The sequence below is a fragment of the Doryrhamphus excisus genome, linkage group LG2, assembly GCF_037039965.1.
Source record: "Doryrhamphus excisus strain RoL-2023G ecotype Guam linkage group LG2, RoL_Dexc_Guam_v1.1, whole genome shotgun sequence".
NCBI lineage: Eukaryota > Metazoa > Chordata > Actinopteri > Syngnathiformes > Syngnathidae > Doryrhamphus > Doryrhamphus excisus.
The window spans coordinates 4,588,852-4,613,471 of record NC_136358.1 but is presented as its reverse complement, the minus strand read 5'-3'; the positions used below and the strand labels follow the sequence as shown (position 1 = coordinate 4,613,471).

The following is a 24,620-nucleotide window of genomic DNA, read 5'->3' as shown; positions in this document are numbered from 1 at the left end:
TGCCATGACTCTTCCAGGCATTGGACTCAAATCTGTGCTCATGTACAGAGCTCTTTTGACCACACCAGTGAAGACTTCACCCTGGAGAAGATCATTTCTCTGGGTTTTGACAAGTATGCAGACTCCATCAGTGAGATCTCTGGGGCCGCCAGCAAGGAACTCTCTATAGAACAGGTCCAGATTCGTTAGCAGCATGGATCAATATGAATTTAGGAAATTTTGTCACATTAGCTTCTATATTTTGACTTTTAATTCTGAAGGGTTTGGAGGAAATTAACAAGACATGGACGGAAATGACTTTGGATATTACACCTTACAAAGACAAAGGCCATTTTCGTCTGAAGTGAGACCAAGATCAATTTCCCCCCCACAAGTCCAATGGGAAAGGCCATGTTTCACTGCGTTGTTTTGACTCTTACAGAGGCACAGAGGACGTTTTCCAGGCCCTTGAGGACAACCAGGTGACCTTGTCCACCATGAAGGCGTCTCGGTTTGTCAAAGCTTTTGACAAAGTTGTGGACAACTGGGAACGTCAGCTGTCACAGGTGATGGAAATCATTGAGATGATCCTCACGGTGCAGCGGCAGTGGATATATCTTGAGGTACACAAGATATTTCTGGTCACATCCAGAAATGAGCCTTACTCTCTCCACATTTTGAGATTTTTCAGATCTTTTATTTTCCTTGTGCCATCGTTGATTTTTTTTTTTGCCTGTTATTTCCCCATCCTTTTCCATGGTTTTCTACACCTCCAGAATATTTTCCAAGGAAAAGACATCAGGGAGCAACTGCCACAAGAGTGTAAAGAGTTTGAAGAAGTTAGTTCAAATTGGAAGACCATAATGACTCGACTTCACGAGAACACCAACGCCCTGCAGGGAACGCACCATCCAGGTTTCCCAAAAAAAAATATTGCAGTATATTGTCAAACATAATGCTATGTATTAGGAAATATATTTCCATATATGGGATCTTATGTTTATATTTTCCAATATATTGCAATATATGCATACGTAGATCATATATGTGTATATATTGATACATATACAAAATATCTTGCGATCAAAACCAAAAAAGGACTATATTTTTACATAAATAAAATTGCATATAATTTGGGATATATAAACTCATATATTATATATTTGGATTTAATATATTTCAATATATTGAAAGCGGCAATCATTTGTATATTCTGCAATATATTGCCATATATTACATGAATATATAATATATTGTATAATATATGTACAAAAATATATGATTCCATGTATTTATAATATATAATGTATTGGAAAGTATAATGGAAAAATAATATATTATAATATAATACAATATATTTAAAGTAATATATTGATAAATACATTTTCTTTTCGTAAGGGATTACACATTTGTATCACGCTTTTCCTTTACGGATCATTTTAAATGTGGCCTGTGCTTTGTTAGGCTTGCAGGAGACATTATCCAAAATGAATACCAAGCTGGAGGAGATCCAGAAGGCCTTGGACATGTATCTCGAGTCAAAGAGACAAGTATTCCCCAGATTCTATTTCCTGTCTAATGACGATGTCCTGGAGATTCTTGGCCAGTCGCAGAACCCGGAGGCAATGCAGCCACATCTTAAGAAATGTTTCGACAACATCAAGAGCCTGCGCACTGAAAAGGCAAGTCGCTTGTTGCAATGAGCATAACTGCACATTTTGTACCGAGTTCTGCTATGGTGTGCTGGTGTCTCCTTGTAGGTGGGCAGAAGGTTGGATGCCACTGCTATGTTCTCTTCTGACGGGGAGATGATTGAATTCATCAAGGCAGTGCCACTGGATAAGCCTGTAGAGGTGCAGTATTCATGAAAAGCAGGATGGATGACGTTATAGAAAAACAGTGATAAATGGTGTTTTGTGTAGATTTGGCTGTGTGATATTGAGAAGGCTATGCGCAGCACGCTGAAGAATTCCCTCCACGACTGCCTGGTGGCACTCAAGAAGATGAAAAGCCAGAGGGACAAGTGGTCTAAAGACTGGCCAGGACAGGTGACTTAACTTCCTCTAAGACAAATGAGAAAAATCGTCATTGTCATTTTTAATTTGACGGATATTTTGTTTTAGATGCTGATCACAGCCAGTCAGATCCAGTGGACAACCGATGTCACCCAGTCATTGATTACCTGCAAGGAATTAGATGACAAATCTGGTCTTAAAACCATGATGAAAAAACAGGTGCACTTTTTGTGCCACTTCAGGAAACTTCTCACTCATCGGCAATTTGATGGGTTGAAAATTCCCAAGCCTCCTTAACCATACTTTCTTTCGCTCCCAGGTCTCTTTGCTTAGACGATATTCCGAGATGATCCGTAGCAACCTGTCCAAAGTCCTGCGTCTGAAGATCGTAGCTCTGGTCACAGTGGAAGTCCATGCTCGGGATGTCATCGCCAAACTGGCCAAGGCTGGCTGCAATGACGTGAACGCTTTTGAGTGGCTGTGCCAGCTCAGGCTCTACTGGGAGAAGGTTTAAAAACAAACAGTATCCAATGCTCTTGTCACTTCAGTTGTCATTTATCTTTGTCATTTATCACCACAGGAAATAAACAACTGCATCATCCGACAGACCAACACACACTTCAAGTATGGCTACGAGTACTTAGGGAACTCTGGAAGGCTTGTCATCACTCCACTTACAGACAGGTGGACATCACTCATCATCAAGGATCTTTTAAGAACGTACTAGATTGTTCCTCATTAACATTCTGCAGGTGTTATATGACCTTGACCACGGCGCTCCATTTGCATCGTGGTGGCTCTCCCAAAGGGCCCGCTGGCACCGGGAAGACCGAGACCACGAAAGACTTGGGTAAATCTTTAGGGATGTATGTCATCGTCATCAACTGCTCCGAAGGACTCGACTACAAGTCAATGGGCCGCATGTTTTCTGGCCTGGCACAGGTAGGAAGATGTAAGGGAGGGCGGGATTTTGCTCGGTGCCCATTAATCGATTTTCTGCCCTCCTCCAAACCAGACAGGAGCGTGGGGCTGCTTCGATGAGTTCAACCGAATCAACATTGAGGTGTTGTCCGTGGTGGCCCAGCAGATACTCTCCATCCTGTCTGCCCTCTCGGCGCTCCAAACCAGGTTCCAGTTCGAGGAACACAACATCAATCTGGTTGCATCGTGTGGTGTCTTTATCACAATGAATCCTGGTAGGACAAATGAAATAATGAAATGTCAACACTGGAAACAGTTCTTAGGAAATGAACTGTTAATCTGTCTCAGGTTACGCTGGTCGTTCTGAGCTTCCAGACAACCTCAAGTCCATGTTCCGACCTATCTCCATGGTGGTGCCAGATTCTACTCTAATTGCTGAGATCATACTATTCGGAGAGGGCTTTAACGATTGCAAGGTACTGGAATAAAAACATTTGCAATAATGTCTAGATCCTAACATCTGCATCCTCTTTTGTGCTTCCCATCTCTCATTTTGTTTTTCCAGCTCCTGGCGAAGAAAGTGTTTACCCTGTATTCTCTGGCCATGCAGCAGCTGTCAAAGCAGGACCACTATGACTTTGGCCTTCGTGCCCTCACCTCCTTGCTCCGCTACGCCGGCAAGAAGCGGCGGCTGTGCCCTAATGTTCCAGGAGAAGAAGTGAGGCCTTAAGTCTGCCTTTAGTCCGTTTGTGCCCACATATAACCTCCACAATCCCTATCTTTAGGTCCTACTCATGGCTATGAAAGATATGAATATTGCTAAACTAACCTCAGCCGACCTGCCGCTCTTCAATGGCATCATCCAGGACTTGTTCCCCGATGTGGAGACACCTGTAATAGACTACGGCAAAGTAAGCAACCCTTTTGACGTCACGTTGTAATGTAAATGTATGCTATTAATGAATTAGTGTATTTTGAGTGGCCGAGTGATTAGCGCACAGGCCACACAGCTAGGAGAGCTGAGTTTGAGTCCACCCTCAGGCATCTCTGTGTGGAGTTTGCATATTCTCCTCGTGCATGCGTGGGTTTTCTCCGGGTACTCCGGTTTCCTCCCACATTCCAAAAACATGCTAGGTTGCTCCAAATTGTCCATAGGTATGAATGTGAGTGTGAATGGTTGTTTGTCTATACGTATGTGCCCTGTGATTGGCTGGCAACCAGTCCAGGGTGTACCCCGCCTCCTGCCCGAAGACAGCTGGGATAGGCTACATTCCAAATGATCTACCTGCATAAAATGTATGTTTTGCCATTTGTCTTTTTAAGTTGAAGGAAGCCATCCAGATAGAACTTCGTCAGAGAGGCCTGCAAGTGACTCCTTTTACAATGACCAAAGTCATCGAACTCTATGAGACTAAAAACTCCAGACACTCATCCATGTTAGTGGGAAAGACGGGCTGCGGCAAGACGGTCACGTGGAAGACACTAAAAAGTGCCCTCATTGCCATGCACAACAAGGAAGTAGCAGGCTTTGAGCTTGTACAGGTATTTTTACTTCTCTGTGTTCAAAGCTCACGTCTTAAAATTGTGACATGCATTCTTTCCCGCTTTTTTTTGCATTGGCCCTTGCTTTGCAAAAAGGATTATCCACTGAACCCCAAAGCCATGAGTCTTGGAGAACTTTATGGTGAAAATGACTTGTCCACCAATGAGTGGACTGATGGAGTCCTTTCCAGTATCATGAGGACAGCCTGTGCAGGTAAACATGGCAAAAATGGATAACTGAGCTAGTATTAAATTAGGGCTGCAGCTATAAAATATTTTAGTATTCGGTTTTATTTTTTTAATTTGTGTGTGACATGTCATTTTTAGATGACAAACCAGATGAGAAATGGATCGTGTTTGACGGACCAGTGGACACGCTGTGGATTGAGAGCATGAACTCTGTCATGGATGACAACAAGGTGCTCACGCTCATCAACGGAGAGAGAATTTCCATGCCTGAGCAGGTGTCCCTGCTGTTTGAAGTGGAGAATCTGGCACAGGCCTCTCCTGCGACAGTGTCCCGCTGCGGGATGGTCTACAATGATTACGTCGACCTGGGATGGAAGCCGTTTGTCCAGTCTTGGCTTGAGAAACGTCACGCGGTAACCATGATAACAAAATGCAATGTTGCAAAATACATTCCACAAAAATCTATCACTCAATCATTCACGGATATTCTTTCTCTGTACATAATAGGCCTTTTTTTTTAATCTGTGTTAGTGAGCATGCACCTCACAAATATGGCATATCAAGATGTTGTTTAGACATCAGGGTTATTGCACATGTGTGCATTAGACTGGCCACAATAAAATGTCACAAATGTGCATGTTTATCAAAAGGTACGGTATCATACAGTAAATTGCATATTGAGGAAGCGTGGAATAAGCATGCTGACTGCAGGAATGTCCACCACAGCACTTGCACATAAGCAAAATGTTCATTTCTTTACCACAAACCATCTCCAAATGTGTTTCAAATAATTTGGCAGTACATCCAACCTGCTTCAGAACAGCAGGCCACGTGTAACCATACCAGCCAGGGATCTCCACATCCATCATCTTCACCTCCAAGATTGCCTGAGACCAGCCACCCGGACACCTGCTGCAAATTATTATTATTTTGCATAACCAAATAATTTCTGGGCAAAATGTCAGACATCTGCATGCTCCTCATCAGGGTTTAAACCTGACTGCATTTTGTCATTGTAACTGGTGGGCAAATGGTCATGTCCTATGGTAAAGCTTCACATTTTGGAGTGGTCTTTTATTGTGGCCCGCCTAAGGCACACTTGTGCAATAATCATGCTGTCTAATCAGCATCTCGGTATACCACACACCAGGTTAATAGATTATCTTGGTAAAGGAGAAGTACTCACTAACACAGAGGTAGACAGATTTGTGATTATTTATTATGAAATTAATATTTCAATGGTTCAAAATTCAAAATCTAAATTTCATTAATTAATGTGATTATGAAATTAAGAGAAATAGACCTTTTGTGTACATAGATTTTATGAGTTCAGCTCATGAAAAATAGGAGCAAAAACTAAAGTGTTGCATATGTATTTTTATTGCGTGTCCATTTCCAACTTTCACCATATCTCCGCAGGCAGAGGTGGAACATCTACAGCCTTTGTTTGACAGTTTCATTGAGAGAACATTGAATTTCAAGAAGAGTAACTGTAAGGAATTGATCCCCGTCACGGAACTCAATAGCATCATCTCACTCTGCTGCCTCTACGAGGCCCTGACGACAAACAAGGTAACACACTCAGAGATGTTTGTTGTATTTCCCGTCTACCATGAAGCTAATAATCATTGCTACTCCATTGCAAGGTTAACATGTCAGATAAAGAGAACCTGTGTCGGATCGTCCAGCTCTGGTTCACCTTTAGTCTCATCTGGTCCATTTGTGCCTCAGTTGATGAGGATGGACGTAAGAAGATGGATAACTTCCTGCGGGAGTTGGACGGCACCTTTCCCATCAAGGTCTGTGTTTACAACATGACCTCCACATTTAACCAGCTACGATATACTGAATGTACTTTTCTATACTATAGGACACAGTGTATGAGTACTATGTAAATGTCAAGAACAAAGCCTGGTCTTCATTTGAAGATAAACTCCCAAAGGGCTGGCGCTACAACCCCAAGTAAGTAGCAAGATGGCATCCAGGAACCTAACAAAACAAGGCTTTTACAACTTTCCGTCTCTTACAGTTCCCCATTTTATAAGATCATGGTTCCGACAGTGGACACAGTTCGCTACAACTACTTGGTCACAGCAATGGTGAAGGCACAGTATCCAGTGCTGCTCACCGGACCAGTCGGAACAGGCAAGACCTCAGTGGTCCATGGTGTCTTGCATACTCTGGACACTGGCAAGTGGTCCACACTTACTATCAACATGTCCTCACAGGTTGGTGCTGATTGCCTGCATAATTTATATGGTGCATCTATCACAGTTTCGCTTGCGTCATTATTTATTATTTTCATGCTCATTGCTGTCCAGACCACCTCCAACAACATCCAGGCCATTGTGGAAAGCCGCTTGGAGAAGAGGACCAAGGGTGTGTATGTGCCAGTTGGAGGCAAGGACCTGCTCTGTTTCCTGGATGACCTCAATATGCCGGCGAATGACCTCTTTGGCTCACAGCCGCCATTAGAGCTGCTGCGCCTCTGGATCGACTATGGCTTCTGGTTTGATCGTCAGAAACAGACGACGACTTATGTCAAGGTAAGACAAGGCAGGAGGGTGTTAGTTTTTTTATTCTGGTGCGTCCTGTGTTAGTATCCTCACACACCCATGAGCTGTCTAATCATGACTTAAAATGTTAGAAAATGTCACTGCTGGCGTCCATGGGACCCCCCGGCGGAGGAAGGACTCACATTTCCGGCCGCCTGCAGAGTCGTTTCAACCTCATTAACATGACATTCCCACATGTAAGTCCTGCTGACCTTCCTTCAAATCTGCATCATTTACAACGTACACAAAACTATGGAACTTCTGTGTTCAGGACTCCCAAATCCGCCGCATCTTCAGTACCATGATTAACCAGAAGCTGCAAGGTTTTAAGGAGGACCTCAAGCCATTTGGAGGGTTTCTTACCCAGGCAACTTTAGAGTTGTATTATGCAGTTACAGCTCGTTTCCTTCCCACTCCAGCCAAGACACACTACCTCTTCAACCTCAGGGATATCTCTAAGGTATATGTAGTAGAAAAGCAAGCAACCCATATTTATTTTCTTTTTTTTACCTGTGACATGCCCTTTTTAATATAGGTGTTCCAAGGTCTGCTGAGAGCACATCCAGAGTTCCACGATAGTAAACACAATATGGTTAGATTGTGGATCCATGAGTGCTTCAGGTAACCGCTCACAATACTTAACCCCAAAGCGGACTCAAGAGATGTTAATATTCTGTAATATTGACAGTTGTTGTCAATTTCAGGGTTTTCTCTGACCGGCTTATTGACCAGACTGACATAGAAGCCTTTGTCACATTGCTCGCTGAGAAAATGGGCTCTCTCTTTGACCTTGTTTTCCACAACATCTGCCCCGATAAACAACCTCCAGTATTTGGTAGATGAGTACAGCATGCCCACATAGCTCACAAGATTGGAGCATAAACTGTGATGTTCTGGTGTGTTATAGGTGATTTCCTCAGTGAGTCTGCGGTGTATGAAGACCTTTTGGACATGAAGAATCTCAAGAAGTTCATGGAGACTCAACTGGAGGAGTACAACCTGACGCCAGGCATAGTGCCCATGCACTTAGTGCTCTTTCGGGATGCCATTGAACACAGTGAGTACACTAGAATACCACTCCAAGATCATATATGTTTTTTTTATTCTAATTTTCCGTGACACTCCATAACATTTATGTGTTGCCATCACAGTAACCCGAGTGGTTCGTGTGATCAGTCAGCCAAGAGGCAACATGCTGCTTGTCGGTGTCGGTGGTTCGGGTCGACAGAGCTTGTCCAAGATGGCTGCCTCAATCTGCGAGTATGAGGTGTTTGAGGTGGAAATCACCAAACAGTACCGCAAGCTTGAATTCAGAGAAGGTACGCTAATTCTAGGTTATCCCATGGTTTGTCTGGTATCAGGCCAGGTCGGGCTGATACTGACACTTGGGGGCATGATACTGGGCCTGATACCAGACAAACCATGTGATGATCTTATTATCACATACTATTTAATCATGAGCTTATTATCACGTACTATTTAATCAAAAGACCATTTCAGACCAGTTTCCAGAAAATGTTCAGTTTATTACATGTATTATATCTAAACAGTGTAAACACAACAATTGCAAAAATATTTCAACAATAATATTTTATCAACAGTCTTATCTTATCAATGTCTGACAATTAAAGTTCCATTAATCAAGTTTGTGTTTTTTGGTGACTGGAGAAGCACTAAGGCACTAAGCACTCGTGTGCTGTTCTCTGATTGGTTGTTCCACGGGTACGATACCAGAGCAGTGCGCTCTGAGTGGACAGCTACGGGGGCTGATACTGGACATGGTTAAACTCTATATTTTATCAGTATCACTTCCCTGGGCTTTGACACAGTATCATTTCGGCCTTTTCCCGTATCATTCATGGGCGGTTTCTAGGGTACAGGGCCAATTAAAACTGTAGTATGTGATAATCCTAGATATCGCCGCCACCCTTCAGTAACCACCTTAAACAATTATTTTCCTAACCTGATTCCAGATGTCAAGAAGCTGTACCGTTTGACTGGTGTGGACAGCAAGCCCACTGTCTTCCTCTTCAACGACACCCAGATTGTGGATGAATCCTTCCTAGAGGACATCAACAACATCCTGAGCTCCGGAGAGGTCCCTAACCTCTACAAGCAGGATGAGTTTGTGGAGATCTGCAACGCCCTGTCTGATTCCGCCAGGAAGGAGAACGTGGTGGAGACACCTGACTCCTTATTCTGTTTTCTAATAGAACGCGTCAGGAGCAACCTGCACGTTGTTCTCTGCATGAGTCCAGTGGGAGACCCCTTCAGGTATCTTCAAACTCTCCTCTCCTACTTTTCTCATCCTGTACTAGAGTAATGCATCCATTTAAATGATACCAAAACAACAAGAATTGCTCCTTGCCTGCAGGAACCGTATCCTACAGTACCCAGCACTTGTCAACTGTACTACCATAGATTGGTTCTGTGAGTGGCCCAAAGATGCCCTACTCGAGGTCGCTGAGCGGTACTTGGAAGGGCTGGACCTTGGATCTGCTGAGGGGGTGAGAGAAAGATCAAGCTGCCAAATGTAGCATTGGCTCACTTCATTAAAATAGCAAACCTCATTTAATTTCAACCCATTCTATAAAGTTGTTTTTTTTATAAAGCTGCAAAGTATCAAACAAGATAATCACTCTTAGTTCATGACCTCGCAGAGTGCAACAAAAGTGGCCTCCATCTTTGTGACCACACACCAGTCAGTGGTAGAGATGTCACACAGGATGAAAGTGGAACTGAGGAGACATAATTATGTGACACCCACCAACTATCTGGAACTGGTGACTGGATATAAGAAGTATGCATTTGTAGAAGTCAATGATGATGGCTGCACTTTGTTTTATGGCTTTGTAGTCCATTTAGTGTCATCTGTTTATTCAGACTTCTGGGTGAGAAGCGCACTGAGCTGGGGGAGCAGGTGACCAAGCTGCAAAATGGGCTTTTTAAGATCAGTGACACAGGTGAGAAGGTGGCAGCCATGACAGTGCAGCTGGAGGAGGCTAATAAGCAGGTGGCTGACTACCAGAAGGAGTGTGATGAGTACTTGACAGTCATCGTGCAACAAACCAGGGAGGCGGACACTCAGCAGAAGGTCAGATTTCGGAGGCACTCAGTGGTGATGATCAGGGCTGCAGCTATCACATTTGAATTATTTGGGTATTTTGCTGAGTATTCCTCGAGTAACAGTTTTCTTGTTTTGAAAGTTTTGCTTGGGCAATTCAGAATATACAAGAGAAAATAATACATTTCACTTAATTTCATTTTTGTGAAAATATAATCAGCAGTTATCTTAAATTCATATTGTGTGTAGGAACAAACGTCATTTAACCTCCACGCTCAATGGGTTCTATTGTGGTACAGACGTGCAGTGTAACAGAGGATACACATAAATCAAATCAACTTTATTTGTATAGCACTTTTCCTGCAAAGACATGCAACACAACGTGATTTAAATTAAAACAATTACCACAATTTAAAGGAAAAAAAAACAAAGAAACAAAAGAAACCCCTTCCTTCCCACCCTCCATACTAGACACACAAACACACACACACAATCACACAATCACACACAGTAGGGAGACATGGCATGGCATCGAGGGTCAAGGAAACGCCACCTTTGGGGCCGTCCACACTGGGAGGAGCTTCAGGCTGTGCCATCGGGGGACCAGCACCCGGGCCCCCCCGACTCCAACAGACGGGCGGACCCCCACATTAAAGAGAGGAACCCCCAGCCGGCCGGGTCGAAGGGACCCAAGGATGGCACCCGCTCAGCCCGACCCGACACAGCCCCCAGTGTGGAGGACCCCCCCCTGAGGAAACACTGGAGTTAAAAGCTGAGCATAAAATAGGACTAAGAAGATAAAAACATAACACTGGAGTTAAAAGCTGAAGACTAAGAGCATAAAATTGGACTAAAAAGATAAAAACATAAGAAAAGTTTAAAAATATTAGTTAAAAGCCTGATTAAAAAAGTGTGTCTTTAATCTTTTTTAAAAAAAAAACATGACAGTGTTAAACTTGAAATGCTACTACACTTTGCACATTTGGCTCACAGTTTGTTATTGTCTCTTTCAATGGATTATTGGTTTTTCTCGCCTCTTTCAATCTTCATGGTTAATCTTCATGGTTAATCGTCATGGTCGTGTAAGTCTTTATCTTTCCGTGTGTTAGACGGTAAGCGCCAAGAAAGAAAAAATTGCAGCGGAAGAGATGCAATGCAAGGCACTGGCAGAGAATGCACTGAGAGAGCTGGATGAAGCCCTGCCAGCTCTAGATGAAGCCACCAAGGTATAGCTGACCTGCTTGTCTTATCCGTCCACTATTCAATTATGTCCATCAACTGTGAATTTTTCCACCGCAAAGGCTCTTGAGTCTCTGAATAAGAAGGACATGACAGAGATCAAGTCCTATGGTCGTCCTCCTGCTCTGGTGGAGAAGGTGATGCAGGCAGTCATGACTCTTCTGAACAAAGAGCCCACCTGGGCAGAAGCTAAGAGACAGCTGGGTAGGAAAGGAAAAGCAGCACTGCTCTTTTCAGTATGTACCTTAAAACAAGCAAAATCGCTGGTCAGCCTGTCTCACTCTCTGTGTTTGTGGCAGGTGAGGCCAACTTCATCAAAACCCTGATCAATTTCGACAAGGACAACATCTCAGACCGTGTGTTGAAGAGGATCGGTAACTACTGCAGACAGCCCGACTTCCAGCCAGAAACCATTGGCAAAGTGTCTCTGGCTGCAAAGTCCCTCTGCATGTGGGTCAGAGCCATGGAGGTATGACTTTTAACCATGAACCATCACAACAACAACACCACTATGGGACAGAACTACAAGCAGACATGTGTGGCGTTGTTGCAGGTGTATGGGTGTGTCTTCAGAGTGGTGGAGCCAAAGCGGGATCTGCTGAACGCTGCCACGGCCCAACTTGCAGAGAAGCAGGCAGAACTACAAGAGTCTGAGAACAAACTAAAGGAGGTACCTTCCCATGAGATACACTGGGACAAATATAAATGAGAATTATAGGTTATCACATGGTTTGTCTGGTATCAGGCCCAGTATCATGCCCCCAAGTGTCAGTACTTGGCCTGATACTGGGCCTGATACCAGACAAACCATGTGATGATCTTATTATCACATACTATTTAATCATGAGCTTATCACGTACTATTTAATCAAAAGACCATTTTGTTTCCAGAAAATGTTCAGTTTATTACATGTATTATATCTAAAAAGTGTAAACACAATAATTGCAAAAAATATTCAACAATAATCAGGCTCGTATTCATCCCCATTTTCTTTTTCTGATTGATAAAATAAACATAGACACGTATTTGTCTAACTCAGGCGGGGGAATACTTTCTACCAGTCTTCATTCGTTCTTGCAGTTGATGAGCCATTCAGAAAAAAGTTTGAGATCGCTCTTGGTTTTCCGACTTGTATTTGCATTTTTATTTTTTTCGATCATTTCAAGAGTGTCCTCCTCATTAATGGTGATAAAACGTTCCATTTCTAATATTCTGTTTGCTATTTTCCCTATTTGTCTTTCGCCGGGAGTGTCATCCGCTGACATGTTGACAGAGCACAGACGGCAGCAAAACAAACACTGTGTGTGTTCACGCTTGTGCGTTGTTCTCTGATTGGTTGTTTCACGGGCACGATACCAGAGTGGACAGCTACGGGGGCTGATACTGGACATGGTTAAACTCTATATTTTATCAGTATCACTGCCCTGGGCTTTGACACAGTATCATTTCGGCCTTTTCCCCGTATCATTCACAGGCGGTTTCCAGGGTACAGGGCCAATTAATACTGTAGTATGTGATAATAGCTGATATGGTTGGTGATGAGAATTGTTTGTACACAGGTGGGGGACAAATTGGCAATGTTGAACAAACAATACGCCGAAAAAGTGGCTACCAAGGAAGAGTTGAAGAGGAGATCGGATGATATGGAGGTGAAACTGGACCGAGCTGACAAACTTGTGAAAGGACTGGCTGGGGAAGGGGTCCGCTGGCAGCAGACCGTCAAGGTAAGTGTGCTAGATTTCTTTATATGATATTTTTAAGGTGTAAGGGAGTGTCAATGTATGTGTCAGGGTCTTGAAGAGAACATGGGTTACCTGGTTGGAGACTGTTTGCTTGCAGCATCTTTTCTGTCCTATATGGGCCCCTTCCTGTCCAACTATAGAGTGGAGCTGCTGGAAATCTGGATGAGAGAAGTGAGAACTACATACTGTCTGCACGATTGAGTGTTCAATTGTCATGCAGTATTTCAATGCCCTCTCCTCAGGTCCAGCATCAGGAAATCCCGTGTACACCAGGATTCAGTTTTTCCACTTTTCTCTCAAACCCGACAGTAGTGAGGGACTGGAATATTCAAGGCCTGCCCTCTGATGCTTTCTCCACAGAGAATGGCGTTATTGTCACCCGTGGCAACCGGTCAGGAAACATACACACGTGTGGTGTGAATGATCATTTGAAAAACAAAACATTGAAATTGTGTTGTTCTGGTCAAGATGGCCACTAATGGTGGACCCCCAAGGTCAAGCTCAGAAGTGGATCAAGAAAATGGAGCTGAAACGAGTAAGTCATGCACCAGAAATAGTATATATGTATTTTTTACTGTATGTACGGTACTGCTGGGAGACCTGAGTTCGATTCCAACCTCGGCCAACTCTGTGTGGAGTTTGCATTTTCTCCCTGTGCATGCGTGGGTTTTCTCCGGGTTTCTTCCCACATTCCAAAAACATGCTAGGTTAATTGGCGACTCCAAATTGTCCATAGGTATGAATGTAAGTGTGGATGGTTGTTTGTCTATATGTGCTGTGATTGGCTGGCGATCAGTCCAGGGTGTGTATCCAGCTGGGATAGGCTCCAGCACCCCCAAGCGGTAGAAAATTAATGAATGAACAGTACAGCGATTAAAGTGTTAAAGTGTTTGCCCCATACCTTATTTTGTTTTTTTTCACATGTTTGTCACACTTAAATGTTTCAGATCATCAAAAAAATGTAAATATTAGTCAATGGCTTATGTACTTCTGTGTGAATACGTGCAGGGTCTGAAACTCATCGACTTCCAGATGCCAGATTACTTGCTTATAGTGGAGAATGCCGTCCAGTTTGGAAATCCTGTCTTGCTGCAGAACGTCCAGGAAGACTTGGACCCGTCCCTCAACCCAGTTCTCAACAAGTCCCTGACACGAATTGGTCAGATGCGCATATTTCCTATGTGATGGTCATTGTTCAAGTGGAAGTTAAAGTTTGAAGTGCTTGACTTTGGTTTGCTTCCCAGGTGGTAGGCTATTGTTGAAGTTGGGTGACAAGGAGGTGGAATATAGTCCAGAATTCCGTTTCTATATCACCACCAAACTGTCCAATCCCCACTACACGCCAGAGATTTCTACAAAGACCACCATTGTCAACTTTGCTGTCAAGGAGCAGGTTCGAGTTTTTTGTTTATATTTTTTGTTAGGTTTGGAAGACTTCTTCCCATGTTACTGTTATCATTAATTTCTTTAATTTCTCTGTGAATAATGTGCGTGCTGGCAGGGTCTGGAAGCCCAACTCCTTGGTATCGTGGTGCGTAAGGAACGTCCAGACCTGGAAGAGCAAAAGGACAATCTAGTGATGAGCATTGCTTCAGGAAAGAGGAGCCTACAGGAGTTGGAAGATGAGATCCTCAGGTGAATACATTTGATTTTTCCCACACTTCCAAAGCAAAAAGTGAATGGCGTCAATTACACGTGCCCTTTTCCTCTACCAGACTGCTGAATGAGGCGAGTGGCTCTCTGCTGGATGACGTGCAGCTGGTGAACACCTTGCAGACGTCCAAAGTGACAGCCTCAGAGGTTTCAGAGCAGCTGGAGACCAGCGAAGTGACTGAAATCAAGATTGACACCGCTCGAGAGGTCTGGCGCAAAAGCAAGCTTACTGTGCTAATCTATCACTTTCTGTACGTTTTTGTGATTAAAAAAATTAATTGCATTTTTTTACTTTGACAGGCCTATCGTGCATGTGCTCAGCGGGCCTCCATCCTCTTCTTCATTCTCAACGACATGGGTCGCATTGATCCCATGTACCAGTTCTCACTGGATGCCTACATCAACCTGTTCAACCTCAGCATTGAGAAGAGCAAGAGCAGTCTAAAGCTGGAGGAAAGGATTATCAACCTCAACGACTTCCATACATATGCGGTGTACAAGTAAGTAATTCAGCCAGGAGGTAAGGTCACCATTTTTCATCACCATTAAAATACTTTCTTTTGTACAGGTATGCATGCCGGGGTCTGTTTGAGATGCACAAGCTCCTCTTCAGCTTCCAGATGTGCGCCAAAATCCTTGAGGTTTCTGGCACACTCAACATGGCCGAGTACAGTTTCTTCCTCCGTGGTGGAATTGTAAGAGAAGCCATTTCAAGTGTATGAGTGATTCATCAAAATACCTCTACGATGATCCGCAACTACTGTATTGATGTTTCCAGGTTCTTGATAAGAGGGATCAAATGGAGAACCCGTGCAGTAATTGGCTCGTGGATTCCACCTGGGACAACATCACAGAACTGGACAAGCTGCCCAACTTCCATGGCATCATGCCCTCGTTTGAAAAACAACCCCGGGACTGGAAGCTTTGGTTCACCAGTGCAGAGCCAGAGAAAGCTCCACTACCAGGTTGGTGTACGGCATATGTTGTTTTCGGTGTATAAGATACAGTGTTTAAGCTGCACTCATTAAATTTAGAGAGGAAAAACACATTTGTACATATATAAACTAACTATGAGCTGCAAATGTCCTAAATGTCATAAAATGGTATATTGTGGCGCTCACTAGTCAATGAGGACCAGGCAGCTCTTTATTTGACAGGAGCCAATCATATGAAAAAAGTTATGAAAAAACTCACAACAAGCTTGTTAACCCATTGCAAATCTTACAAAGAACGCTTGTGGAAGGATTAGCCTTCCATCTCTTTGCAACAACAAATCCCTTAATTTGCATAAAATTACCTATCGACAATGAAATTCATGATCTGAACTATAGAATGCTCAGTATGTCTACTTTTACAGGTAATTATTGACCTTCTGACCTACACACAATATGACTTTCCTGGGTTCTTGTTTGTGTCTTCTTATTTTTCTTCCCAAACTGCCTTGGTGAAGCCATGTTGTCGTCCCCCTATAGGAGACTGGGAGAACAACTGCAATGAGCTCCAGAGGATGCTCATAGTCCGTTCTCTGCGGCCAGACCGCGTCTTATTCTGCGCCACCACCTTCATCGTCAACAACCTGGGGCCTCGCTTTGTGGAGCCACCCGTTCTTGACATGAGGGCTGTGAGTACGCCGTATTTGACTTCTTCAGTCACTCAGTGCTGACCCCAAACATGTCTTCATACCAGGTCGTAGACGAATCCACGTGCAGGAGTCCTCTGGTCTTTGTCTTGTCTCCTGGGGTGGACCCCACAGGAGCACTGCTGCAGCTGGCCGAGACATCGGGTATGAGTAGACTCTTCCACGCGCTCTCCCTGGGTCAGGGCCAGGCTCCCATTGCCAAGAGAATGATCCAAGAGGGTGTACAGAAAGGTAACTAGTATTAATATCAACATCCTGGAGTTTATCATTGACAAATCACCTCTGGTGCCTATTTGTCTGCCCCATGCAGGTCACTGGGTCTTTCTTGCCAATTGCCACCTCTCACTCTCCTGGATGCCTGAGCTGGACAAGCTGGTGGAGCAGTTGGAGGTGGAAAAGCCCCACACAGACTTCCGACTGTGGCTGAGCTCTTCGCCACATCCCGATTTTCCCATCAACATCCTGCAGGCGGGCATCAAGATGACTACAGAGCCTCCAAAGGTAGAACCTTGAGCATTGTGTTATCGCCACAATATGGATGGACATACAGTATACCAATGCATACATGTCTCATGTCCCTCCTCGTTCTCGTCCTCAGGGAGTGAAAGCCAACATGAAGCGTCTCTACCACCTGGTGACCGAGGCTCAGTTCACCCGCTGCTCCAAACCGGTCTTCTACAGGAAGCTGCTCTTCTCCCTTTGCTTTTTTCACAGCATCCTGCTGGAAAGGAAGAAGTTCCTGCAGCTTGGCTGGAACATTATCTATGGATTCAACAATTCAGACTTTGAGGTAGCGAATGTTGATGGGGGTTATCCATGAAGGAAATGGTTGCCAGTGGAACCATGCTGTGCTCTATGCACACCCTTATCTAATTCAAGCTGTTAAGATCAAGATTAAGATTAAGATATGCCTTTATTCGTCCCTCAGTGGGGAAATTTGTATTGCACAGCAGCAAGAGTACAGAGTCAGAAGCAGTAAAAAATACACAAAATACACAATATAGAAAAATAAACAATATAAACAACCCAAGTATTAACAAAATTAACAGTTTTCCCAGAGTTATATACAATACAGTATGTAGATAATATGAAACGAGATGAGATATATGACCAGTCTATACACTGAGATCTTGTTAGAGAGTTAATATGAGGCATTATGGAATTACTTCACATAGAACTTAGCATATTGTGTTTAGAGCCCTTAATATTGCACATGGAGGTTGATCAGATATTGCAGAGTGAACGGGGTCTGAAGTAACTATACTGACTATAAAAGCAAGTATTACACAGATGTACATAGTGGTGTAGAAGTCTATTCTATAAGATCACATTTTCTCCCGCAGGTAAGCGAGAATCTGCTCAGTCTGTACCTCAACGAGTATGACAACATACCCTGGGATGCCCTCAAATATCTCATTGCGGAGGTGAACTATGGCGGTCATGTGACTGATGACTGGGACAGACGACTTCTCACCACATACATCAACGACTACTTTTGCGAGGCAGCTGTCACCGAGCATAATTTTAAGTAAGAGGCACAGACAATTGTTCTATCCTGTAAACAGTACAGCCATACAGGCCATGTCAAGATTGTGTATCAGTTGCATTGTCATGCACTGGACAACCTCCAACCAGTTCATGGTGAAAATCTCACTCACATTTTTCAGCATGCCGGCACCACCATGTGGACAGAAAGTGTCTGACACTTCCTTAATGGTGTTGCAGTGCAACAATATGCTGTCAAAACACAAACATATCTCAATTCTCGTCTTAGGTTGTCAACTTTATCCTCCTATTACATCCCCCACGATGGGCCCCTGTCCTCCTACAAGGACTTCATCAACATGCTGCCAGCCACAGAGCACCCTGACTTGTTTGGCCAGCACCCCAATGCTGACATCGCCAGCCAGATCGCAGAAACCAGATCCCTGTTTGACACACTTCTGTCCCTACAGCCCCAAGTGACCAGCGCCAGCACAGCGGGTTCTGGACCAAGTCGTGAGGACAAGGTGTGGTGAGGGACACTTTTTGGGTAAAATTGTTACAGCTATACTTGTAGTAAGATCCATAAGGACAATCCTTGTCTTGTAAAAGAGAGACACCCATTATTTGGTTATGCAACACTGAGAGATGCTTATCAGTGTAATGTGATGCAGAATGTACTCCTTCATGGGCCAGCACTGTTCCCCGTTACTTGGTTACATAAATTATTGTTCTCCTGCACTCTCCTATGTCTCAAATTCATCATCATTTTCAACTGTGTATGATTTCATCTGTACTGTCTCTAGGTGCTGGATCTGTTAGCAGATGTGAGGCAGACGATCCCGGCTTTGATTGACTACGAGGGCACCAGCGCGCTTTTTCTGGATCCTACACCGCTGGATGTGGTCCTGCTGCAAGAGATCCAGAGATACAACTCCCTGCTGGAAACTATCATGTATGATCCCCTTGCTAAATCATGTTATTTTCAGCAAAACCATCTTCTATGCGAAATGTGCATAACTTAACCGGGTAAGATTAGCATGATGAATGCTTGTGTTTTAGATCGTCCTTAGTGGAGCTGGAGAAGGGAATCAAAGGCTTGGTGGTAATGTCATCGAGCTTGGAGGAGACCTTCAACTGCATGTACGACGCCCGGGTTCCACCATTGTGGGAGAAGGTTAACATTTTCATCTTTTATATTGTATTTCTGTCCTTAAAGCTGTTATGAAACATGTCTTTTACCCACTAAACCAAATGGCTGTAAATGATGCAACACAGCCGACATCTGTGGACTTAATCGTACACTCTAAAAAGTAATTCCGAGTATCTGTTGACACCACTTGATTTAATACATAAATGCAATGTAAAAAATGTAATTAATTGATTTAGATAAACTTTCCAAGTTGCTAACTTTATTTTTTAGGTTATGTTCAAATAATAATGTTGGCTATTACATGAACTTAATTTAGCATGTCATATACACTCAAATTTTATTGTTGGTAAGCTTAAAACAAAATTCAAGTTGCCATGACTTAATAAAATTAGCTTGGTAACATAATATACACACACATATATATATATATGTAAAGTTACTGCTACTTAAAAAGCTGTGTGCATTGTTATTATAATTAAGTAGACAACAAATTAAACTACTTAGAATAAAATGATTAAGTCAGTTGACTTAAGATATTTTTTTGAGTTACGAACTTAAAAAATTGTCCCTATGACAACAATTATTCAGTAAGCATTACTTAAAATGAGCTTTGAGTGAAGAGGAAAAGCTAATTTGTACAATGCAATATTGTTTGTTGGTTCAAAGCAATTTCAAATTAAGTTGTCATAACTAAGAAAGACTAATGGAAATTGTTGCGTTGATTTTTTTTTTGTTGAGGCTAAACATTTATTTTTTTGAGTGTAGTGTAATAAGCAGACTAAAGCTTTCAAGGCCTGCCCTTCTTTGCAAAAAAAAAAGACCATGAGCTTATTGAGTGCCAGCCAAAGGCTTATTATTGCTGGGCCATTTTATAGGAGCAGTGACAGGTATTAGCTGTGCTACCTCCAGCGGAGCTCCTCTGTTTAACTGACCACTTGCTGCACTGAAAACCTGCTTTTCAAGTCGTCTTCATTGTCTTTCTCTTCTCTTTCACTTTTTGCAATAACAGCTTAGACAGTTCTACTTGTTCTTTCATGTGCACCCTGCAGGCTGCAACACTAGCTAAAAACAAAGTTGATTAAAAGTGACTGTGCTCTGTCTGGGTCCACCAGGCGTACCCCTCGCTCAAGCCCTTGGCGGCGTGGACCCGTGACCTCTGCCAGCGAGTCCTTCAGTTTGCACGCTGGGCAGATCAGGCACAGCCCCCCAACCTGTTCTGGCTGTCAGGCTTCACCTTCCCCAATGGATTCCTCACCGCTGTGCTGCAGTCATCTGCTCGGCAACACAAGGTGAGCCAAGGTACCGTAATATGAAGCTAGCAATAATTGCAGAGAGGCTGTACAACAGAACCAATGCTGTAATAGCGGTAAGATACAAACTGCTGAACCAGCATTAAAGTTTATTGTTATCGGTACGGCAAGTGGAACACGCATGACTTTCACACCCACAGCCAAGTAGTGTAACCAAAATTTTGAAGCCCATGCCGAGCTCGATAAAGCCCTTTGTTGCTGACCAATCACGATACTTACTGTATGTAAGTACCGCCACCTATTGCCATGCTGTGGGGTTAAAAAAAACTACATCAGGAGCTTGCCTACAGCCACAGCCAACGTTTTATTACGTAGCTGTAAAGAGAGACACTGGTGGTTATTTGCTATTGTCGACCAAACACCCGCGACTATAGGAGACTTGGCGGTTATTCCGAGGCATTTATCATGTATTAGTACAGTAAAAACCACAAGTACTTTCCCTATCTGCAGGTATCAGTTGACACACTGTCCTGGGACTTTACAGTGTCCAGTGTAGATGACAGCCACATCCAGAACCCACCCAAGGTGACGTCTTTCTGTCTTTCTCACCACACATTACCATTTGTTTGCTTACTAATATTTATATTTCTAATCGGTTGCCTCCAGGATGGAGTGTATGTGCGAGGTTTGCACCTGGAGGGGGCCGCCTGGGACAAGAAGGGCTTGTGCCTGGTGGAGGCTGAGCCCATGCAGATGGTGTGTCCCATTCCAGCTATCAACTTCAAGCCAGTGGAAAACCGCAAGAAGATGGCCAAGAGTGAGGGCCATGTTTTGGCTTTTTTTTTTCGTAATCTTTGTGATTGATATTCACTCTCACGTGGTTAGGCCACACAGCTAGGAGACCTGGGTTCGATTCCCCACTCTGTGTGGAGTTTGCATGTTCTCCTTGTGTGTGCGTGGGTTTTTTTGCGGGTACTCCGGTTTCCTCCCACATTCCAAAAACATGCTAGGTTAATTGGTGACTCCAAATTGTCCATAGGTATGAATGTGAGTGTGAATGGTTGTTTGTCTATATGTGCCCTGTGATTGGCTGGCGACCAGTCCAGGGTGTACCCCGCCTCTCGCCCAAAAGACAGCTGAGATAGGCTCCAGCACCCCCGCGACCCTTGTGAAGAAAAAGCAGTAGAAAATGAATGAATGAACTTTGCATTTCTTTCTATTGGTCTTTGCAGACATTTACCTGTGTCCTTGCTACTACTTTCCCGTGCGATCGGGTGGGGCAGGCAGAGCCTCGTTTGTGATCGCCGTGGAGCTAAAATCCGGAGCCGTGAACCCGGATCACTGGATCAAGAGGGGAGCAGCTCTCCTCATGAGCCTGGACAGCTAACATACTCCCATGGCGGCGTTCTACATGTTTTTATTTTTAATTATTCCCTCACAAACTCAAACCACAGCATGCAGCAATCGTGCAAATTCCTGTGCAAACTGAGAGAACAGAAAAAAGGACAGAAGCAGAAGGAGTGAACCTATTCAAACAAATGAATTTTAATGAAGCCTTGCAGAAAAGACGCAATCTCTCAAACCCTGGACTTCCCTGTTAGCCAGGGAGAGAGAAAAGAAAACAAGTGAGTTGCGAGGAAGAATGATCCCGTAATGAGAATGTGGGGGAAACGGGAGGGGAGTTCAAGGTCGTATTCAGACTTAAGGATTGCCCCCTGAAAAGCCCACCAGACTTCCTCCGGCTTTAAGAGGCTCTTTATCGGAGCTGGCTCATTCTGTGTGGAGACACTGGTGGTCTCCTTGTTGGTGGGTGGGAGATGGAAGAGGAGCGGAATTCACATTAAAATAAGCTTGTCCTTCAGGCTGCCTTGTAACATAAACATATGGCTTGAAAGAAGATGGAGAGGAGAGAAGATGCTGTGGGAATTATTTTTGCTAGAGTTTGTTGTGAGATGGGAATGGAAAAAGGAATATTCCAAGACAGGAATGCACATTGCTTTCATTGAGAAGGAAAATTTGCTCATGGCGATAAGTAGTGGGGGGGCCAGCCCCATTCTTCTACACCAAAGCCATCCAAGCATGGACCGTCCTCAAAGTGTTCACAGTGCTAAACAAGACAAAAATGAAGACTTGGCCCAAAAAACATTTTCCACAAAAAAAAAGGTACCAGAAAAAAATTACAAATAAATAGCTCCTGCAGAAAAAAAACACCAAAAAGTTACCAGAAAAAACAAAACCAGTACAATATTTCCAAAAAATATAGATAAAATGTATTGAAGAAAATTTACAAATAAAAAGGTACCAGAAAAAAATGTACAAATAAATAGTTACCAGGAATTAATGGCCAAAAAAACATTTTCCACAATAAAAAAAGGTAAAAAGGTAAAAAAAAATATACAAATAAATAGTTACTAGAAAAACAATAACAAAAAAAATTCCAAGACAATAAAAAATTAGCAGAAAAAAGACCAAAAAGTTACCAGAAAAAACAAAACCAGAAAAATATTTCCAAAAAAATACAGATAAAATGTATTGAAGAAAATCTACAAATAAAAAGGTCTGAGACAAAAATGTACAAATAAATAGTCACCACAAATAAATGGCCAAAAAAACATTTTCCACGACAAAAAAAGGTACGAGAATTTTTTTTTTACAAATAAATAGTTACCAGAAAAAAGCAACAAAAAGTTTGACATAATGAGGCAACCAGCACAAAAAAAAAAGTTGGTCAAGCTGGTCAAGTCTGGTGAGACTTTTGCCCAACTAGTGTAACTGTATATTACTAGTCCGGTACAATGTTCCAGAACAAACTGGACTGTGTATATGACATGTATACTGTCAGATGAAACCCCCACGTACAAATCAGCATGTCTTCAAGGTTACATACACTTTTAGGAGGTTTTTTTGTGGTGGAATTTTTACCAGCTCAGATACAACCTAGGGAAAAGTCAAAAAGGTTCCTTTTGCATCGTAAAGGCGCAAGTAGGATTTGACTCCAATCTTAGAGCAGACCTCTTTCATAGAAATGAGCTTCAAAATGAAATTTTCAAGTAACAAATCTTAAAGCTTACAGAAAGCAGTTCAAACGTTCTGTGTAAAAGGCTGGACTTTGTTTAGTTTTCATGTGAATTCCATGTTTACAGCTCTTATTTTGGCAGTTTATTTTCTTGTTTGGGACTTTGGCGGTGCCTTTACTTTGGTTTGTGGATGCTATGCACGCACATGGTGCTGATGTGTAATCGCTACTATTTTAGTGTAGTCGCTTTTGCTAGTTGCTGGTTAATTGTTGGTTGGTTGGTGCTTGACTTTCAACTTGTTTTTTCATGGACTTTTGACTGTTTTCTGGTGAGCATTAGTTTGAATGCCAGTATTTATTTTCTCTTGTTTTGGCCGTGTTTGCGTTTTTTTTTTTTCTTCATCACCTTCCACAATGATCCCATGTTTCCCAAAATGGGCTCCTTAGTCAGTTCCTGTATTTTTGTATTTTTGTATTTTTGACTCATATGCTTGTGAGTCATGTCATACTTCGCAAGCCTCGCTTTTTTCCTTAATAAAAGACTCTTTTCACTGCAAAATGTCCTGGAATCCTGGGGCAGCACAACATGCTCCAAGAGCAAAACATAACAGAATGATGAAAGTTACCACTCCAGTATGACTTTGTTGTTTTTGGAATGGTTGTTTTGGTACGAGTAGCATAAGCTCAAGAATGTGGTGTCCATGATGTGGGGCCCTGATGGTTCTGCTTACCAGCACCACAGATTGAGCAGCATGGTCGATACCAGCAAATGGTGCAGCTGACTGCATCTTATGCTCTGCACCAGTCCACCTTGCGCTGCAGCTTGATGCTAGCCGGAGACCTGAATTCACCTAAAGTGAATTGCTGCAAAGTATGATTCAGTATTCATGAGTGGAATAATTTCACACTTATAGCACAGAAAACCTGTTTTACGTTCTAGAAAATGTTTTTAACATTATCAGAGCCCCTGTGTATATGAAATAACACCCATGTAGTCACCTTTACACTCCTTTGTTTACACCGCTTTGCTCTGGTTACGGGATCACTGCAAGAACATAGCATAGCAATAGTTAGCCTCTCCGTTGTACTGATTCGGAACTTAAAATGTTTCTAACTGAGTTGAGAAAAAGGACAAAGTAAGGAGACAAAAATATACCACTTCCACACTGAATGAGAGGAGG

At 43.0% G+C, this 24,620-nt stretch overlaps 1 protein-coding gene across 1 annotated transcript in view; it reads left to right on the top strand.

Annotated features, from left to right (window-relative positions):
* dnah2 (dynein, axonemal, heavy chain 2) overlaps window positions 1-24,604 on the top strand; it is a 34,183-nt gene extending 9,579 nt beyond the window's left edge. Inside the window, exons 27-86 of the mRNA XM_078789151.1 lie at window positions 18-174; window positions 261-343; window positions 422-602; window positions 756-894; window positions 1,444-1,661; window positions 1,740-1,832; window positions 1,902-2,027; window positions 2,103-2,213; window positions 2,314-2,502; window positions 2,575-2,678; window positions 2,747-2,936; window positions 3,010-3,190; window positions 3,264-3,391; window positions 3,481-3,633; window positions 3,701-3,826; window positions 4,239-4,457; window positions 4,554-4,671; window positions 4,785-5,059; window positions 6,066-6,218; window positions 6,293-6,445; window positions 6,517-6,608; window positions 6,676-6,874; window positions 6,968-7,192; window positions 7,294-7,398; window positions 7,473-7,661; window positions 7,737-7,822; window positions 7,906-8,036; window positions 8,109-8,258; window positions 8,353-8,520; window positions 9,175-9,475; window positions 9,576-9,708; window positions 9,862-10,001; window positions 10,085-10,295; window positions 11,375-11,491; window positions 11,567-11,708; window positions 11,804-11,973; window positions 12,058-12,174; window positions 13,064-13,228; window positions 13,295-13,417; window positions 13,489-13,637; window positions 13,715-13,781; window positions 14,255-14,405; window positions 14,491-14,639; window positions 14,748-14,881; window positions 14,962-15,106; window positions 15,200-15,399; window positions 15,468-15,594; window positions 15,678-15,864; window positions 16,372-16,520; window positions 16,586-16,769; window positions 16,849-17,039; window positions 17,137-17,328; window positions 17,882-18,066; window positions 18,313-18,547; window positions 18,827-18,975; window positions 19,083-19,197; window positions 20,286-20,462; window positions 20,934-21,008; window positions 21,090-21,240; window positions 21,656-24,604. Coding sequence (XP_078645277.1) covers window positions 18-174; window positions 261-343; window positions 422-602; window positions 756-894; window positions 1,444-1,661; window positions 1,740-1,832; window positions 1,902-2,027; window positions 2,103-2,213; window positions 2,314-2,502; window positions 2,575-2,678; window positions 2,747-2,936; window positions 3,010-3,190; window positions 3,264-3,391; window positions 3,481-3,633; window positions 3,701-3,826; window positions 4,239-4,457; window positions 4,554-4,671; window positions 4,785-5,059; window positions 6,066-6,218; window positions 6,293-6,445; window positions 6,517-6,608; window positions 6,676-6,874; window positions 6,968-7,192; window positions 7,294-7,398; window positions 7,473-7,661; window positions 7,737-7,822; window positions 7,906-8,036; window positions 8,109-8,258; window positions 8,353-8,520; window positions 9,175-9,475; window positions 9,576-9,708; window positions 9,862-10,001; window positions 10,085-10,295; window positions 11,375-11,491; window positions 11,567-11,708; window positions 11,804-11,973; window positions 12,058-12,174; window positions 13,064-13,228; window positions 13,295-13,417; window positions 13,489-13,637; window positions 13,715-13,781; window positions 14,255-14,405; window positions 14,491-14,639; window positions 14,748-14,881; window positions 14,962-15,106; window positions 15,200-15,399; window positions 15,468-15,594; window positions 15,678-15,864; window positions 16,372-16,520; window positions 16,586-16,769; window positions 16,849-17,039; window positions 17,137-17,328; window positions 17,882-18,066; window positions 18,313-18,547; window positions 18,827-18,975; window positions 19,083-19,197; window positions 20,286-20,462; window positions 20,934-21,008; window positions 21,090-21,240; window positions 21,656-21,810 — 9,328 coding nt within the window. The 3' untranslated portion in view covers window positions 21,811-24,604. The remainder of the gene's footprint in view (window positions 1-17; window positions 175-260; window positions 344-421; window positions 603-755; window positions 895-1,443; window positions 1,662-1,739; window positions 1,833-1,901; window positions 2,028-2,102; window positions 2,214-2,313; window positions 2,503-2,574; window positions 2,679-2,746; window positions 2,937-3,009; window positions 3,191-3,263; window positions 3,392-3,480; window positions 3,634-3,700; window positions 3,827-4,238; window positions 4,458-4,553; window positions 4,672-4,784; window positions 5,060-6,065; window positions 6,219-6,292; window positions 6,446-6,516; window positions 6,609-6,675; window positions 6,875-6,967; window positions 7,193-7,293; window positions 7,399-7,472; window positions 7,662-7,736; window positions 7,823-7,905; window positions 8,037-8,108; window positions 8,259-8,352; window positions 8,521-9,174; window positions 9,476-9,575; window positions 9,709-9,861; window positions 10,002-10,084; window positions 10,296-11,374; window positions 11,492-11,566; window positions 11,709-11,803; window positions 11,974-12,057; window positions 12,175-13,063; window positions 13,229-13,294; window positions 13,418-13,488; window positions 13,638-13,714; window positions 13,782-14,254; window positions 14,406-14,490; window positions 14,640-14,747; window positions 14,882-14,961; window positions 15,107-15,199; window positions 15,400-15,467; window positions 15,595-15,677; window positions 15,865-16,371; window positions 16,521-16,585; window positions 16,770-16,848; window positions 17,040-17,136; window positions 17,329-17,881; window positions 18,067-18,312; window positions 18,548-18,826; window positions 18,976-19,082; window positions 19,198-20,285; window positions 20,463-20,933; window positions 21,009-21,089; window positions 21,241-21,655) is intronic.
* The last annotated feature ends 16 nt before the right edge of the window (window positions 24,605-24,620 follow it).